The 18,915-nt window shown below is 45.4% G+C and overlaps 1 protein-coding gene across 1 annotated transcript in view; it reads left to right on the top strand.

Moving 5' to 3' along the window:
* Positions 1-5,809: 5,809 nt before the first annotated feature.
* LOC109900263 (tripartite motif-containing protein 54) overlaps positions 5,810-18,915 on the top strand; it is a 28,143-nt gene continuing 15,037 nt past the window's right edge. The window contains exons 1-3 of the mRNA XM_020495955.2: positions 5,810-6,148; positions 7,109-7,284; positions 13,136-13,313. Coding sequence (XP_020351544.2) covers positions 5,978-6,148; positions 7,109-7,284; positions 13,136-13,313 — 525 coding nt within the window. The 5' untranslated portion in view covers positions 5,810-5,977. The remainder of the gene's footprint in view (positions 6,149-7,108; positions 7,285-13,135; positions 13,314-18,915) is intronic.

The raw sequence follows: 18,915 nt of genomic DNA, 5'->3' as shown, positions 1-18,915 counted from the left end.
TTGTCCCATCATACTCTAGTGACTCCTTGTGGCGGGCCGGGTGCCTGCAAGCTAACAGCGGTCGCCAGGTGTACAGTGTTTCCTCCGACACATTGGTGCAGCTGGCTCCTGGTTAAGCGAGCATGGTGTCAAAAAGCAGTACGGCTTGGCAGGGTCCTGTTTCTGAGGACACATGGCTCTCGACCTTCGCCTCTCCCAAGTCCATACGGATTTTGCGGAGATGGGACGAGACTGTAATTACCAATTGGGGAGAAAAAGTGGTAAAAAAGTAAAAAGTAAACAAGAAGGGAAGGGTTGAGGGTCATGGGCCACTGGTCAGAAGGTGGGGGTCAGAGAAAGTATTTCCGGGTTGATTGGTTACTCAGCTGAGCCCTTTTCTTATGGGCTCCCATTCCAGTTTAGATCTTTTGAATATCCATCACTGATAATACTTTTTCATATAATGCACATTGAGCAGGTTGAAGTAGGACATTTTCAGATGAACATAATTCACTATCTTGTACAGCTAACCTTTCCAACCAAGGTGGCATAGCAGTTCAGACGTCTTTTGTCCTCGTCTTGTCGTGTCCTGTATATATATATATTTACAACTTTTTCACATACATTTTATTTTTATTTTCCATCAACTCATCTTCAAAACACTCTCCTGCAACCCGCCTCACCAAGGTATATTTATAAAAAAGTATTATTTACCTCAGATCTGTAATCCTCCAAGAAGCTAGCCAGAAACTCCAAGAAGCTAGCCTGAAACTAGCCAGAAGCTAATCCAGAAGCTAGTTCAGAAGCTAGTTAGCTCCTTTACTGGCAAATCGTTAGTATTCAGCTAACCACGGTTTGTGGTCATCGGCTATCCTTTAGCTCGAAAATCTATCGCCAGTTCTGTGCAGCGCGGCTCGGAACGGAACATACCGGACCAATTTTTCTCTCCATGTCCCTGGATTTCGACTGCTCTCTGGACATTCATACCCGGATCTCGCAGCTGGCTAGCTGCTATCCGTGTGACTATCGGCCTTCGTCGATTCCGGAGCAAACATCAATTATTCCGGAGCTAGCAAGCTCCGTCAATCACTCCTGAGTTCCATCAATCACACCTGGGCTGCAGTCACCTATCCGGACCCGTTTTGCTGCCTTCGCAGAGCCCCACCGGGCCTTCACGACTGGACTGCCGACGTTATCTACCCGAAGGAGTTATCCGGCTGGCTCCTCCGTCGCGACGTTACCTGAACGCCCATCTGCGGCCTGCTAACCGTTAGCTGTCTTACCGGCTGCTATCTGAATAGACAATCAGACAATTTATTTATTTTTTATTATTATTATTATGTTTTCTTCTTGGGCCTCTATAACTATATCTATTGTTTTTATTTTTGTTGTTGTTGTGTGATTTGGATTGGTCCCCTCTACCACACGGAACCGCACTAATCTACTGACGGAACGCAAGAGGTGGCTAACAACAGACCTCCATCCTATGCTAGCTTGCTACCGATGCCCTGGCTAGCTGTCTAAATCACCAACCAACCTCTCCACTCATCGGACCCTTTTGATCACTCGACTAAGCATGCCTCTCCTTAATGTCAATATGTCTTGTCCATTGCTGTTCTGGTTAGTGTTTATTGGCTTATTTCACTGTAGAGCCTCTAGTCCTGCTCACTATACCTTATCCAACCTATTAGTTCCACCACCCACACATGCAATGACATCTCCTGGTTTCAACGATGTTTCTAGAGACAATATCTCTCTCTTCATCACTCAATACCTAGGTTTACCTCCACTGTATTCACATCCCACCATACATTTGTCTGTACATTATACCTTGATGCTATTTTATCGCCCCCAGAAACCTCCTTTTACTCTATGTTCCAGACGTTCTAGACGACCAATTCTCATAGCTTTTAGCCGTACCCTTATTCTACTCCTCCTATGTTCCTCTGGCGATGTAGAGGTGAATCCAGGCCCTGCAGTGCCTAGCTCCACTCCTATTCCCCAGGCGCTCTCTTTTGACGACTTCTGTAACCGTAATAGCCTTGGTTTCATGCATGTTAACATTAGAAGCCTCCTCCCTAAGTTTGTTCTATTCACTGCTTTAGCACACTCTGCCAACCCGGATGTTCTAGCTGTGTCTGAATCCTGGCTTAGGAAGACCACCAAAAATTCAGACATTTTAATTCCAAACTACAACATTTTCAGACAAGATAGAACTGCCAAAGGGGGCGGTGTTGCAATCTACTGCAAAGATAGCCTGCAGAGTTCTGTCCTACTATCCAGGTCTGTACCCAAACAATTTGAACTTCTACTTTTAAAAATCCACCTCTCTAAAAACAAGTCTCTCACCGTTGCCGCCTGCTATAGACCACCCTCTGCCCCCAGCTGTGCTCTGGACACCATATGTGAACTGATTGCCCCCCATCTATCTTCAGAGTTCGTGCTGCTAGGCGACCTAAACTGGAACATGCTTAACACCCCAGCCATCCTACAATCTAAACTTGATGCCCTCAATCTCACACAAATTATCAATGAACCTACCAGGTACCTCCCCAAAGCCTTAAACACGGGCACCCTCATAGATATCATCCTAACCAACTTCCCCTCTAAATACACCTCTGCTGTCTTCAACCAAGATCTCAGTGATCACTGCCTCATTGCCTGCATCCGTAATGGGTCAGCGGTCAAACGACCTCCACTCATCACTGTAAAACGCTCCCTGAAACACTTCTGCGAGCAGGCCTTTCTAATCGACCTGGCCGGGGTATCCTGGAAGGATATTGATCTCATCCCGTCAGTAGAGGATGCCTGGATATTTTTTAAAAATGCCTTCCTAACCATCTTAAATAAACATGCCCCATTCAAGAAATTTAGAACCAGGAACAGATATAGCCCTTGGTTCTCCCCAGACCTGACTGCCGTTAACCAACACAAAAACATCCTATGGCGTTCTGCATTAGCATCGAACAGCCCCCGTGATATGCAGCTGTTCAGGGAAGCTAGAAACCATTATACACAGGCAGTTAGAAAAGCCAAGGCTAGCTTTTTCAAGCAGAAATTTGCTTCCTGCAACACTAACTCAAAAAAGTTCTGGGACACTGTAAAGTCCATGGAGAATAAGAACACCTCCTCCCAGCTGCCCACTGCACTGAAGATAGGAAACACTGTCACCACTGATAAATCCACCATAATTGAGAATTTCAATAAGCATTTTTCTATGGCTGGCCATGCCTTCCACCTGGCTACTCCTACCCCGGACAACAGCACTGCACCCCCAACAGCAACTCGCCCAAGCCTTCCCCATTTCTCCTTCTCCCAAATCCATTCAGCTGATGTTCTGAAAGAGCTGCAAAATCTGGACCCCTACAAATCAGCCGGGCTAGACAATCTGGACCCTTTCTTTCTAAAATTATCTGTCGAAATTGTTGCCACCCCTATTACTAGCCTGTTCAACCTCTCTTTCGTGTCGTCTGAGATTCCCAAAGATTGGAAAGCAGCTGCGGTCATCCCCCTCTTCAAAGGGGGGGACACTCTTGACCCAAACTGCTACAGACCTATATCTATCCTACCCTGCCTTTCTAAGGTCTTCGAAAGCCAAGTCAACAAACAGATTACCGACCATTTCGAATCTCACCATACCTTCTCTGCTATGCAATCTGGTTTCAGAGCTGGTCATGGGTGCACCTCAGCCACGCTCAAGGTCCTAAACGATATCTTAACCGCCATCGATAAGAAACATTACTGTGCAGCCGTATTCATTGATCTGGCCAAGGCTTTCGACTCTGTCAATCACCATATCCTCATCGGCAGACTCGACAGCCTTGGTTTCTCAAATGATTGCCTCGCCTGGTTCACCAACTACTTCTCTGATAGAGTTCAGTGTGTCAAATCGGAGGGTCTGCTGTCCGGACCTCTGGTAGTCTCTATGCGGGTGCCACAGGGTTCAATTCTTGGACCGACTCTCTTCTCTGTATACATCAATGAGGTCGCTCTTGCTGCTGGTGAGTCCCTGATCCACCTCTACGCAGACGACACCATTCTGTATACTTCCGGCCCTTCTTTGGACACTGTGTTAACAACCCTCCAGGCAAGCTTCAATGCCATACAACTCTCCTTCCGTGGCCTCCAATTGCTCTTAAATACAAGTAAAACTAAATGCATGCTCTTCAACCGATCGCTACCTGCACCTACCCGCCTGTCCAACATCACTACTCTGGACGGCTCTGACTTAGAATACGTGGACAACTACAAATACTTAGATGTCTGGTTAGACTGTAAACTCTCCTTCCAGACCCATATCAAACATCTCCAATCCAAAGTTAAATCTAGAATTGGCTTCCTATTTCGCAACAAAGCATCCTTCACTCATGCTGCCAAACATACCCTTGTAAAACTGACCATCCTACCAATCCTCGACTTTGGCGATGTCATTTACAAAATAGCCTCCAATACCCTACTCAACAAATTGGATGCAGTCTATCACAGTGCAATCCGTTTTATCACCAAAGCCCCATATACTACCCACCATTGCGACCTGTACGCTCTCGTTGGCTGGCCCTCGCTTCATACTCGTCGCCAAACCCACTGGCTCCATGTCATCTACAAGACCCTGCTAGGTAAAGTCCCCCCTTATCTCAGCTCGCTGGTCACCATAGCATCTCCCACCTGTAGCACACGCTCCAGCAGGTATATCTCTCTAGTCACCCCCAAAACCAATTCTTTCTTTGGCCGCCTCTCCTTCCAGTTCTCTGCTGCCAATGACTGGAACGAACTACAAAAATCTCTGAAACTGGAAACACTTATCTCCCTCACTAGCTTTAAGCACCAACTGTCAGAGCAGCTCACAGATTACTGCACCTGTACATAGCCCACCTATAATTTAGCCCAAACAACTACCTCTTTCCCAACTGTATTTAATTTTTATTTATTTATTTATTTTGCTCCTTTGCACCCCATTATTTTTATTTCTACTTTGCACATTCTTCCATTGCAAAACTACCATTCCAGTATTTTACTTGCTATATTGTATTTACTTTGCCATCATGGCCTTTTTTGCCTTTACCTCCCTTCTCACCTCATTTGCTCACATTGTATATAGACTTGTTTATACTGCATTATTGACTGTATGTTTGTTTTTACTCCATGTGTAACTCTGTGTCGTTTTATCTGTCGAACTGCTTTGCTTTATCTTGGCCAGGTCGCAATTGTAAATGAGAACTTGTTCTCAACTTGCCTACCTGGTTAAATAAAGGTAAAATAAATAAATAAATAAAAAACATGGGCCTGCTATTAGGGTATCTATTGATAATAACATACCGGTAGGACGCCTTATAGTTGTTGCCCATTGCTCAAGTAATGGTTTTGACTAATTTACTAGTAGCACAACATCATGTAGTGTGGAGTGGAGTCGTGTTTGTTGTGATGCCAATAGCAGTGAGTGACCGCCTCCGGACTGGCCTGCGTTAAGCAGGGATTAGATTGGTGTTGTGTTACTGACGTTATGTTACATTTTTAGTGCCTCGTCATCGGCACCAGCTATCCCTCTCATGCCCAGTGACTTAGGGGCCTCTAATACACCCCCACCCTACTGAATATTCCAGTGTGTGTGTGTGTGCCTGCACGGGCCTGCCTGCCTGTCCTCCAATCAGTTTACTGCAGACATAAAAATGGACAGAGGAATCTCTCTCCCTCCTCTTTTCTAACACACCCCTGGTTTGTGCTGTGGGTCTGGGGTTAGGATTCCCATGGTTCAGAGTGGCATGCAATTTGGAAAGTAACCTGACCCATAACAAACAAAGGCTAAATATATTTCCATGGCAGGGAGGGTCTTTACGCTGGAGGAGAGACAGGCAGAGAGATCGAGGGATAGAGTGATAGAGGGACAGAAAGATCGAGAAGAGAGGCACAGGAAGGTTCTCAGTTCTTTCTTCTTGAAGGCTTCATAGAGCGTCAGACCTTCAGAGAGCTTCACAGTGTCAGTTCCAGACCAGTGTTTGGGATGAACTTTGCACTGGGCTACAAACCTGGGCAACTCGGGGAGTCCAGCACCATGGATAACTTGGAGAAGCAGCTCATCTGCCCCATCTGCCTGGAGATGTTCACCAAGCCTGTGGTCATACTGCCCTGCCAGCACAACCTCTGCAGGAAGTGTGCCAATGACGTCTTCCAGGTAAGAGGGGGGGGGGGGGGGGGGGGGGGGGGCGTCATCACTCTCCTGTCCTGAGGCCATGTGTGGTCAGTTAGTGGTCCAGCATTGATCGGTGATTTTGGAGCCATGATTCAAGTTTTTACAGGTGCTGAGAGGAGTACATGTTTTATGGGGTGGCAGGTAGCAGTTAAGATCATTGGGCCAGCCCTCCGACCATCCTCTCAAGAAAGAAATTGGCCTGCTGCTGAAAGTAATTGGGGCCCCTGCATATATCTTTGGTCCTGTTGAAACCCTCAGGTCACTGTTTGATCTGGAGGAGCCATTCAGATATGGGAGACTCCAACAGCTGCCTCAGTCCTTTAGGAGAGGATGTAACATGGTCTGCCTTTCAGGCCCAGGCCATTAGTAGAGAGTGGAAACAGTATTCCAATGGTCTACTTATCACAGAGCATGACAGGATACATTAGATGTATTTATGGAAGTTGGTGTGAACCATTTAGCCTTCCTCAATATTCATAGCAGTCTATAGTGTCAAGCCTTCATCCTTTATGTTGAGGTCTTTATCATAAAGTATTGACTGTGGAGGCTCAATATTTAGTGGTGGGTGGTTGGATCAGTGGCTCTGTAGATAAACTTTAGTTTCTGTGTGAAAGGTCCCTCACACTGACTGACTTGAACATTTGTTTTGGGTCCATCCTGGTTAAAGTATCTAACAAGGTTAGTCTTCTTGATATCATGTCACCTTTAGGACCTTTAAGAGGTATGTAGTAACTCAGTGTTTAGGTCTGTACCCAGTCTTAAGCACTGCACAGTGCAGTATCATATTTTGATTTCCTCTTGAGTAGACAACATGTTTGTGTCAAACAGCTGTTGTCCATATCCTCCCTTAACCCTTCAACACCCCCAGTGAGAGTGATGCTTTACCATTTGACCCCACTACCCCCTCTCCTCCTCATCCCTTCCCCCCCTCTCCCCTCCCAGGCTGCCAACCCCCTGTGGCAGTCTCGGGGGTCCAAGTCCATGTCCACAAGGGGTCGTTTCCGCTGCCCATCATGTCGTCATGAGGCAGTGTTGGACCGCCATGGTGTGTATGGCCTACAGAGGAACCTGCTAGTAGAGAACATCATAGACATCTACAAACAAGAAGAGTCCAGCAGGTCAGTGGTGTGTGCGTGTGTCTGGGTCTGTGAGGGCTATGTGACTGGCTTCTGTAAGCATCCACTAGAACCAGAATGCTCACCAAATGTCAACATTATCCATACAGTTTTGCCATACAACACACACTTCTGCGGTGCTGACCTCTGTTGACTTAAGGACATGGCATGTCAACAAAAGCCATGAGCACAAGAGGTGTAGTACTGCTACAACCCTATGTGAACTCAGCCATGAAATATTGCTTCCAGTTTCACCTCTCATGCAACAGGCCCTAGGCAGTCAGTGGTGCAAAGACCTAGGCATTTGATTTTACTCTAATGGTGTCACTAGCGCATCTGTGTGTGTTCATCAGCTGCGTCATGTTAACAAACCAGGAATATAGAAACATCAGTCTCTGGCGGTGTCCTCATATTGTTGCTGTAACTAGCACACTTTATCCCTGCCTCGATGGAGCGGTAAACAGGAGAACCATCCTCTTGTGGCATTGACACAGATACAGACGTGTGTATCTGGGTGTTGGTTGTGAGTACCATAGATCAAATCACATTTTATTGGTCACATACACGTTTTTAGCAGATGTTATTGCGGGTGTATTGAAACGCTTGTGCTTCTAGCTCCGACAGTGCAGTAATACAGTTGAAGTCGGAAGTTTACATACACTTAGATTGGAGTCATTAAAACTCGTTTTCAATCACTCCACACATTTCTTGTTAACAAGCTATAGTTTTGGCAAGTCGGTTGCGACATCTACTTTGTGCATGACATAAGTAATTTTTCCAACAATTGTTTACAGACAGATTATTTCGCTTATAATCCACTGTATCACAATTCCAGTGGGTCAGAAGTGTACATACACTAAATTGACTGTGCCTTTAAACAGCTTGGAAAATTCCAGAAAATGATGTCCTGGCTTTACAAGCTTCTGATAGGCTAGTTGACGTCAATTGGAGGTATACCTGTGGATGTATTTCAAGGCCTACCTTCAAACTCAGTGCCTCTTTGCTTGACATCATGGGAAAATCAAAAGAAATCAGCCAAGACCTCAGAATAAATCTGTAGACCTCCACAAGTCTGGTTCATCCTTGGGAGCAATTTCCAAACGACTGAAGGTACCACGTTCATCTGTACAAACAATAGTACGCAAGTATAAACACCATGGGACCACTCAGCCGTCATACCACTCAGGAAGGAGATGCGTTGTGTCGTACTTTTGTGTGAAAAATGCAAATAAATTCCAGAACAACAGCAAAGGACCTTGTGAAGATGCTGGAGGAAACAGATACAAAAGTATCTTTATCCACAGTAAAACAAGTCCTATATCGACATAACCTGAAAGGCCGCTCAGCAAGGAAGAAGCCACTGCTCCAAAACCGCCATAAAAATGCCAGACTACAGTTTCCAACTGCACATGAGGACAAAGATCGTACTTTTTGGAGAAATGTCCTCTGGTCTGATGAAACAAAAATAGAAATGTTGGCCATAATGACCATCGTTATGTTTGGAGGAAAAAGGGGGAGGCTTGCAAGCCGAAGAACACCATCCCAACCGTGAAGCATTGGGGTGGCAGCATCATGTTGTGGGGGTTCTTTGCTGCAGGAGGGACTTGTGCACTTCACAAAATAGATGGCATCATGATGTAGGAAAATGATGTGGATATATTGAAGCAACATCTCAAGACATCAGTCAGGAAGTTACAGCTTGGCCGCAAATGGGTCTTCCAAATGGACAACGACCCCAAGCATACTTCCAAAGTTGTGGCAAAATGGCTTAAGGACAAAATCAAGGAATTGGAGTGGCCATCACAAAGCCCTGATCTCAATCCTATAGAAAATTTGTGGGCAGAACTGAAATAACGTGTGCGAGCAGGGAAGCCTACAAACCTGACTCTGTTACCCTAGCACTGTCAGGAGGAATGGGCCAAAATTACCCAACTTATTGTGGGAAACTTGTGGAAGGCTACCCGAAACGTTTGACCCAAGTTAAACAATTTAAGGGCAATGCTACCAAATACTAATTGAGTGTATGTAAACTTCTGACCCACTGGGAATGTGATGAAAGAAATAAAAGCTTAAATAAATCATTCTCTCTACTATTATTCTGACATTTCACATTCTTAAAAGAAACGTGGTGATCCTAACTGACCTAAGACAGGGAATTTTTACTAGGGTTGAATGTCAGGAATTGTGAAAAACTGAGTTTAAATGTGTTTGGCTAAGGTGTATGTAAACTTCCGACTTCAACTGTATCTAACAAGTAATATCTAACAATTACACAACATATACCCAATACACACAAATCTAGTAAAGGAATGTAATTAATACTTTAAAAATATATGGACGAGCAATGTCAGAGAGGCATATACAGTGGGGCAAAAAAGTATTTAGTCAGCCACCAATTGTGCAAGATCTCCCACTTAAAAAGATGAGAAAGGCCTGTAATTTTCATCATAGGTACACTTCAACTATGACAGATAAAATGAGAAGAAAACAAATCCAGAAAATCACATTGTAGGATTTTTAATGAATTTAATTGCAAATTATGGTGGAAAATAAGTATTTGGTCACCTACAAACAAGCAAGATTTCTGGCTCTCACAGACCTGTAACTTCTTCTTTAAGAGGCACCTCTGTCCTCCACTCGTTACCTATATTAATGGCACCTGTTTGAACTTGTTATCAGTATAAAAGACACCTGTCCACAACCTCAAACAGTCACACTCCAAACTCCACTATGGCCAAGACCAAAGAGCTGTCAAAGGACACCAGTCGGTCTGGGGCTCCACGCAAGATCTCACCCCGTGGGGTCAAAATGATCACAAGAACGGCGAGCAAAAATCCCAGAACCACACGGGGGACCTAGTGAATGACCTGCAGAGAGCTGGGACCAAAGTAACAAAGCCTACCATCAGTAACGCATTACGCTGCCAGGGACTCAAATCCTGCAGTGCCAGATGTGTCCCCCTGCTTAAGCCAGTACATGTCCAGGCCCGTCTGAAGTTTGCTAGAGAGCATTTGGATGATCCAGAAGAAGATTGGGAGAATGTCATATGGTCAGATGAAACCAAAATATAACTTTTTGGTAAAAACTCAACTCGTCGTGTTTGGAGGACAAAGAATGCTGAGTTGCATCCAAAGAACACCATACCTACTGTGAAGCATGGGGGTGGAAACATCATGCTTTGGGGCTGTTTTTCTGCAAAGGGACCAGGACGACTGATCCGTGTAAAGGAAAGAATAAATGGGGCCATGTATCGTGAGATTTTGAGTGAAAACCTCCTTCCATCATCAAGGGCATTGAAGATGAAACGTGGCTGGGTCTTTCAGCATGACAATGATCCCAAACACACCGCCCGGGCAACGAAGGAGTGGCTTCGTAAGAAGCATTTCAAGGTCCTGAAGTGGCCTAGCCAGTCTCTAGATCTCAACCCCATAGAAAATCTTTGGAGGGAGTTGAAAGTCCGTGTTGCCCAGCAACAGCCCCAAAACATCACTGCTCTAGAGGAGATCTGCATGGAGGAATGGGCCAAAATACCAGCAACAGTGTGTGAAAACCTTGTGAAGACTTACAGAAAACGTTTGACCTCTGTCATTGCCAACAAAGGGTATACAACAAAGTATTGAGATAAACTTTTGTTATTGACCAAATACTTATTTTCCACCATAATTTGCAAATAAATAAATAAAAAATCCTACAATGTGATTTTCTGGATTTCTTTTTCTAATTTTGTCTTTGAAGTGGCCAGTGATTTCAAGTCTATGTATATAGGCAGCAGCCTCTATGTGCTATTGATGGCTATTTAACAGTATGATGGCCTTAAGATAGAAGCTGTTTTTCAGTCTCTCTGTCCGAGATTTGATGCACCTGTACTGACCACACCTTTTGGATGATAGCGGAGTGAACAGGCAGTGGCCCAGTTGGTTGTTGTCCTTGATGATCTTTTTGGCCTTCCTGTGACATCGGGTGCTGTAGGTGTCCTGGAGGTCAGGTAGTTTGCCCCTGGTGATGCATTGGGCAGACCGCATCACCCTCTGGAAAGCCCTGGGGTTGCGGGTGGTGCAGTTGCCATATCAAGTGGTGATACAGCCCGACAGCATGCTCTCGATTGTGCATATGTAGAAGTTTATGAGGGTTTTAGGTGACAAGCCAAATTTCTTCAGCCTCCTGAAGTTGAAGAGGCGCTGTTGCGCCTTCTTCACCACACTGTCTGTGTTCATGGACCATTTCAGTTTTTCAGTGATGTGTACACCAAGGAACTTGAAGCTTTCCACCTTCTCCACTGTGGTCCCGTCGATGTAGATAGAGGTGTGCTCCCTCTGCTGTTTCCTGAAGTCCACGATCATCTCCTTTGTTTTGTTAACGTTGAGTAGAGATTATTTTCCTGGCACCACACTCCCAGAGCCCTCACCTCCTCCCTGTAGGCTGTCTCGTCATTGTTGGTAATCATGCCTACTACTGTTGTGTCATCTGCAAACTTGATGATTGAGTTGGAGGCGTGCTTGGCCACACAGTCATGGGTGAACAGGGAGTGCAGGAGGGGACTGAGCACGCACCCTTGTGGGGCCCCAGTGTTGAGGATCAGCGAAGTGGAGGTGTTGTTTCCTACCTTCACCACCTCGGGGTGGCCCATTAGGAAGTCCAGGACCCAGTTACACAGGGCGGGGTTCAGTCCCAGGGCCTCAAGCTTAATGATGAGCTTGGAGGGTACTATGGTGTTGAATGCTGAGCTATAGTCAATGAACAGCAGTCTTACATATGTATTGTCTAGATGGGATAGGGCAGTGTGATGGCGATTGCATTGTCTATGGATCTATTGGGACGGTAAGAAAATTGAAGTGGGTCTAGAGTAACAGGTAAGGTAGAGGTGATATGATCCTTGACTAGTCTCTCCAAGCACTTCATGATGACAGAAGTGAGTGCTACGGGGCGATAGTCATTTAGTTCAGTTACCTTTGCTTTCTTGGGTACAGGAACAATGGTGGCCATCTTGAAGCATGTGGGGACAGCAGACTGGGATAGGGAGAGATTTAATATGTCCGTAAACAAACCAGCCAGCTGGTCTGCGCATGCTCTGAGGATGTGGCTAGGGATGCCGTCTGGGCCGGCAGCCTTGCGAGGATTAACACGCTTAAATATCTTACTCACATTGGCCACGGAGAAGGAGAACCCACAGCCCTTGGTAACAGGCCGTGTCGGTGGCACTGGGTTATCCTAGTGAATATCTGATATTTTTCACTATATCATGTGGTGCACAGGTTAAATTGGGAATTTGGAGGTGGGGGAGCCCTATTTAGAGGGGTTAGGGTAAGAGTTAAGCCAGGGTTGAACGTAAGACCAGGATTGAACGTAAGGCCAGGGTTGAATGTAAGGCTATGGTTGAACGTCAGGCCAGGAACTTTTATAATTCTCATTTTATATAGAAGGCCACTGGGTGGCAGTCTTTTCCAGTGTTGATATCATTTAGAAACCTGTAGCAGTAATATCACAGCTTGTTCAGGCCTTTTCTTGACACAATAAAGATGAAAGATTATATTGTTACATCAAGGGAAGTGTTTTTGGTTCTCTAACACCGATTTGAGCTATATGAGCAATCTATCTAGTTTCCCTCAACATTATATTCCTTTTACATGCCTTTTAGCAAATGTGTAAATTGGCTATTCCTCTAGAGAAAAAATGAATGGTCAATAGTATTACAATTCCCCCAATGCCTTCTGGGTTATCTGAAGCCTTGAGAGCTGCTCCCATTTCCTGTTCCATTGACAGAAGAGCCAAATAAAGTGTGTGTGCGTATGCACATTGGTGTGTGCTTGTGTGTGTGTTTCTAAGAGGCTGTCCCTTTACTTCTGTGTCCCTGCAGGCCCCAGAACCCCACCAAGGTGGAGCAGCAGCAGCTGATGTGTGAGGAGCATGACGAGGAGAAGATCAACATCTACTGCCTGAGCTGTGAGACGCCCACCTGCTCAATGTGTAAAGTGTTTGGCCAGCACAAGGACTGTGAGGTGGCCCCCCTGCAGAATGTCTACAAGAGACAGAAGGTAATGGAGTACCATGAGTCAAGACCAAGGGTCTGATTGTGATGTCACTCAATATCTCTATTGTCTGTCTTCCTTTCTGGTAGTCTGTCTGTCTGTTATATCGTCCTTATACTGAAAAGTAATTATCCAATATAACACCTTACGTATAGTCACTGTCTGTATTCATTATGAAAGATTTGAATGTTATTTAAAGTGTAGAGCCAGTGTGTGTATGTGATCTGCCTTATCTAAAGAGTGAGTGAGTGAGTGAGTGAGTGAGTGAGTGAGTGAGTGTGTGTGTGTGTGTGTGTATTGTGTGTGTGTGTGTGTGTGTGTGTGTGTGTGTGGTTTGTCTTTGAGTGCTAAGTGTAGTGACAGCAGACAGATGTGTTGAGTTGTGGCTACCCTGCAGGGTTTCATCTCACCGCACACACAAAAACACACACAAACACATGACCCTGTCAACCTGCTGGCACGACGACAACTAAGATTGTATATACAGTGCATTCGGAAAGTATTCAGACCCCTTGAGTGTTTCCCTTGAAGTTGATGTGTCAACATTTAAGACCGTGGTCAACATTGGCTGACAAAACCAAAGACTTTCAACATACACACATAACACAAAAATAATAAGGGAGATTAAAAGATAGTGCCCATTCTAAAATGGATTAATAGTTTTTTCCCCTCATCGATCTACACACAATACCCCATAATGACAAAGCAAAAACAGGTTTCTAAACATTCTTGCAAAATTATTAAAAATAAAAAACTGAAATATCACATATACAAAAGTATTCAGACCATTTACTCAGTACTTTGTTGAAGTACCTGTGGCACCTCGAGTCTTCTTCTCCCATTCTTCTCTGCAGATCCTGTCAAGCTCTGTCAGGTTGGACGGGGTGCGTCTCTGCACAGCTATTTTCAGGTCTGTCCAGAGATGTTCGATCGGGTTCAAGTCCAGGCTCTGGCTGGGCCCCTCAAGGACATTCAGAGACTTGTCCTGAAGTCACTCCTGTGTTGTCTTGGCTGTTTGCTTAGGATTGTTGTCCTGTTGGAAGGTGAACCTTCACCCCAGTCTAAAGTCCTGAGTGCTCTGGATCAAGGATCTCTCTATACTTTGCTCCGTTTATCTTTCAATTCTGACTAGACTCCCAGTCTCCCAGTCCCTGCCACTGAAAAACATCCCCATAGCATAATGCTGCTACCACCAGTGATGGTACAAGGTTTCCTACAGACGTGACACTTGGCATTCAGGCCAAATAGTTCAATCTCGGTTTTATCAGACCAGACAATCTTGTTTCTCATGGTCTGCGAGTCATTTAGATGCCTTTTGGCAAACTCCAAGCGGGCTTTCATGTGCCTTTTACTGTGTAGTGGCTTCCGTCTGGCCACTCTACCATAAAGACCTGATTAGTGGAGTGCTGCATTGATGGTTGTCCTTTTTGAAGGTTCTTTCATCTCCACAGAGGGACTCTGGAGCTCTGTCAGAGTGACCATTGGGATCTCGGGGACCTCCCTGACCAAGGCCCGTCTCCCCCGATTGCTCAGTTTGGCCAGTTCGGCCAGCTCTAGGAAGAGTCTTGGTGGTTCCAAACTTCTTCCATTTAAGAATGATGGAGGCCACTGTGTTCTTGGGGACCTTCAATACTGCAGACATTTTTTGGTACCCTTCCCCAGATCTGTGCCTCGACACAATCCTGTCTCGGAGCTCTACGGACAATTCCTTCGACTTCATGGCTAGGTTTTTGCTCTGACATGCACTGTCAACTGTGGGACCTTATATAGACAGCTATGTGCCTTTTCAAATCATGTTCAATCAATTGAACTTACCACAGGTGGATTCCAATCAAGTTGTAAAAACATCTCAAAGATCATCAATGGAAACAGGATGCACCTGAGCTCAATTTCGAGTCTCATAGCAAAGGGTCTGAATACTTATGTAGATAAGGTTTTTATGTTTTTTATTTTTAATACATTTGCAAAAATGTCTAAAAACCTGTTTTCGCTTTGTCATTAGGGGATATTGTGTGTACATTGATGAGGATTTGTTTTATTTAATCCATTTTAGAATAAGGCTGTAACATAACAAAATGTGAAAAAGTCGAGGGATCTGAATACTTTCTGAATTTTTATTTATTTATTTATTTCACCTTTATTTAACCAGGTAGGCAAGTTGAGAACAAGTTCTCATTTACAATTGCGACCTCGCCAAGATAAAGCAAAGCAGTTCGACACATACAACGACACAGAGTTACACATGGAGTAAAACAAACATACAGTCAATAATACAGTAGAAACAAGTCTATATATGATGTGAGCAAATGAGGTGAGATAAGGGAGGTAAAGGCAAAAAAAAGGCCATGGTGGCAAAGTAAATACAATATAGCAAATAAAACACTGGAATGGTAGATTTGCAGTGGAAGAATGTGCAAAGTAGAAATAAAAAATAATGGGGTGCAAATGTTTTTTTTAAATAAATAAATAAATAAGGAGCAAAATAAATAAATACAGTAGGGAAAGAGGTAGTTGTTTGAGCTAAATTATAGGTGGGCTATGTACAGGTGCAGTAATCTGTGAGCTGCTCTGACAGCTAGTGCTTAAAGCTAGTGAGGGAGATAAGTGTTTCCAGTTTCAGAGATTTTTGTAGTTCGTTCCAGTCATTGGCAGCAGAGAACTGGAAGGAGAGGCGGCCAAAGAAATAATTGGTTTTGGGGGTGACCAGAGAGATATTTTATTTTTTTTTATTTTTTTTTATTTCACCTTTATTTAACCAGGTAGGCTAGTTGAGAACAAGTTCTCATTTGCAACTGCGACCTGGCCAAGATAAAGCATAGCAGTGTGAGCATACAACAAAGAGTTACACATGGAGTAAACAATTAACAAGTCAATAACACAGTAGAAAACGAAGGGGGGGTCTATATACAATGTGTGCAAAAGGCATGAGGAGGTAGGCAAATAATTACAATTTTGCAGATTAACACTGGAGTGATAAAAGATCAGATGGTCATGTACAGGTAGAGATATTGGTGTGCAGAAGAGCAGAAAAGTAAATAAATAGAAACAGTACGGGGATGAGGTAGGTGAAAAGGGTGGGCTATTTACCAATAGACTATGTACAGCTGCAGCGATCGGTTAGCTGCTCAGATAGCTGATGTTTGAAGTTGGTGAGGGAGATAAAAGTCTCCAACTTCAGCGATTTTTGCAATTCGTTCCAGTCACAGGCAGCAGAGTACTGGAACGAAAGGCGGCCAAATGAGGTGTTGGCTTTAGGGATGATCAGTGAGATACACCTGCTGGAGCGCGTGCTACGGATGGGTGTTGCCATCGTGACCAGTGAGCTGAGATAAGGCGGAGCTTTACCTAGCATAGACTTGTAGATGACCTGGAGCCAGTGGGTCTGGCGACGAATATGTAGCGAGGGCCAGCCGACTAGAGCATACAAGTCGCAGTGGTGGGTAGTATAAGGTGCTTTAGTGACAAAACGGATGGCACTGTGATAGACTGCATCCAGTTTGCTGAGTAGAGTGTTGGAAGCCATTTTGTAGATGACATCGCCGAAGTCGAGGATCGGTAGGATAGTCAGTTTTACTAGGGTAAGCTTGGCGGCTTGAGTGAAGGAGGCTTTGTTGCGGAATAGAAAGCCGACTCTTGATTTGATTTTCGATTGGAGATGTTTGATATGAGTCTGGAAGGAGAGTTTGCGGTCTAGCCAGACACCTAGGTACTTATAGACGTCCACATATTCTAGGTCGGAACCATCCAGGGTGGTGATGCTAGTCGGGCATGCAGGTGCAGGCAGCGACCGGTTGAAAAGCATGCATTTGGTCTTACTAGCGTTTAAGAGCAGTTGGAGGCCACGGAATGAGTGTTGTATGGCATTGAAGCTTGTTTGGAGGTTAGATAGCACAGTGTCCAGAGACGGGCCGAAAGTATATAGAATGGTGTCGTCTGCGTAGAGGTGGATCAGGGAATCGCCCGCAGCAAGAGCAACATCATTGATATACACAGAGAAAAGAGTCGGCCCGAGAATTGAACCCTGTGGCACCCCCATAGAGACTGCCAGAGGACCGGACAGCATGCCCTCCGATTTGACACACTGAACTCTGTCTGCAAAGTAATTGGTGAACCAGGCAAGGCAGTCATCCGAAAAACCGAGGCTACTGAGTCTGCCGATAAGAATATGGTGATTGACAGAGTCGAAAGCCTTGGCGAGGTCGATGAAGACGGCTGCACAGTACTGTCTTTTATCGATGGCGGTTATGATGTCGTTTAGTACCTTGAGTGTGGCTGAGGTGCACCCATGACCGGCTCGGAAACCAGATTGCACAGCGGAGAAGGTACGGTGGGATTCGAGATGGTCAGTGACCTGTTTGTTGACTTGGCTTTCGAAGACCTTAGATAGGCAGGGCAGGATGGATATAGGTCTGTAACAGTTTGGGTCCAGGGTGTCTCCCCCTTTGAAGAGGGGGATGACTGCGGCAGCTTTCCAATCCTTGGGGATCTCAGACGAGATGAAAGAGAGGTTGAACAGGCTGGTAATAGGGGTTGCGACAATGGTGGCAGATAGTTTCAGGAATAGAGGGTCCAGATTGTCAAGCCCAGCTGATTTGTACGGGTCCAGGTTTTGCAGCTCTTTCAGAACATCTGCTATCTGGATTTGGGTGAAGGAGAACCTGGAGAGGCTTGGGCGAGGAGCTGCGGGGGGGGCGGAGCTGTTGGCCGAGGTTGAAGTAGCCAGGCGGAAGGCATGGCCAGCCGTTGAGAAATGCTTATTGAAGTTTTCGATAATCATGGATTTATCAGTGGTGACCGTGTTACCTAGCCTCAGTGCAGTGGGCAGCTGGGAGGAGGTGCTCTTGTTCTCCATGGACTTCACAGTGTCCCAGAACTTTTTGGAGTTGGAGCTACAGGATGCAAACTTCTGCCTGAAGAAGCTGGCCTTAGCTTTCCTGACTGACTGCGTGTATTGGTTCCGGACTTCCCTGAACAGTTGCATATCACGGGGACTATTCGATGCTATTGCAGTCCGCCACAGGATGTTTTTGTGCTGGTCGAGGGCAGTCAGGTCTGGGGTGAACCAAGGGCTGTATCTGTTCTTAGTTCTGCATTTTTTGAACGGAGCATGCTTATCTAAAATGGTGAGGAAGTTACTTTTAAAGAATGACCAGGCATCCTCAACTGACGGGATGAGGTCAATGTCCTTCCAGGATACCCGGGCCAGGTCGATTAGAAAGGCCTGCTCACAGAAGTGTTTTAGGGAGCGCTTGACAGTGATGAGGGGTGGTCGTTTGACTGCGGCTCCGTAGCGGATACAGGCAATGAGGCAGTGATCGCTGAGATCCTGGTTGAAGACAGCGGAGGTGTATTTGGAGGGCCAGTTGGTCAGGATGACGTCTATGAGGGTGCCCTTGTTTACAGAGTTAGGGTTGTACCTGGTGGGTTCCTTGATGATTTGTGTGAGATTGAGGGCATCTAGCTTAGATTGTAGGACTGGCGGGGTGTTAAGCATATCCCAGTTTAGGTCACCTAACAGAACAAACTCTGAAGCTAGATGGGGGGCGATCAATTCACAAATGGTGTCCAGGGCACAGCTGGGAGCTGAGGGGGGTCGGTAGCAGGCGGC

Source organism: Oncorhynchus kisutch, linkage group LG12 (assembly GCF_002021735.2).
Source record: "Oncorhynchus kisutch isolate 150728-3 linkage group LG12, Okis_V2, whole genome shotgun sequence".
NCBI classification, from domain to species: domain Eukaryota; kingdom Metazoa; phylum Chordata; class Actinopteri; order Salmoniformes; family Salmonidae; genus Oncorhynchus; species Oncorhynchus kisutch.
The sequence above is the reverse complement of the archived record's forward strand: the minus strand, read 5'-3'. Positions and strand labels throughout refer to the sequence as shown.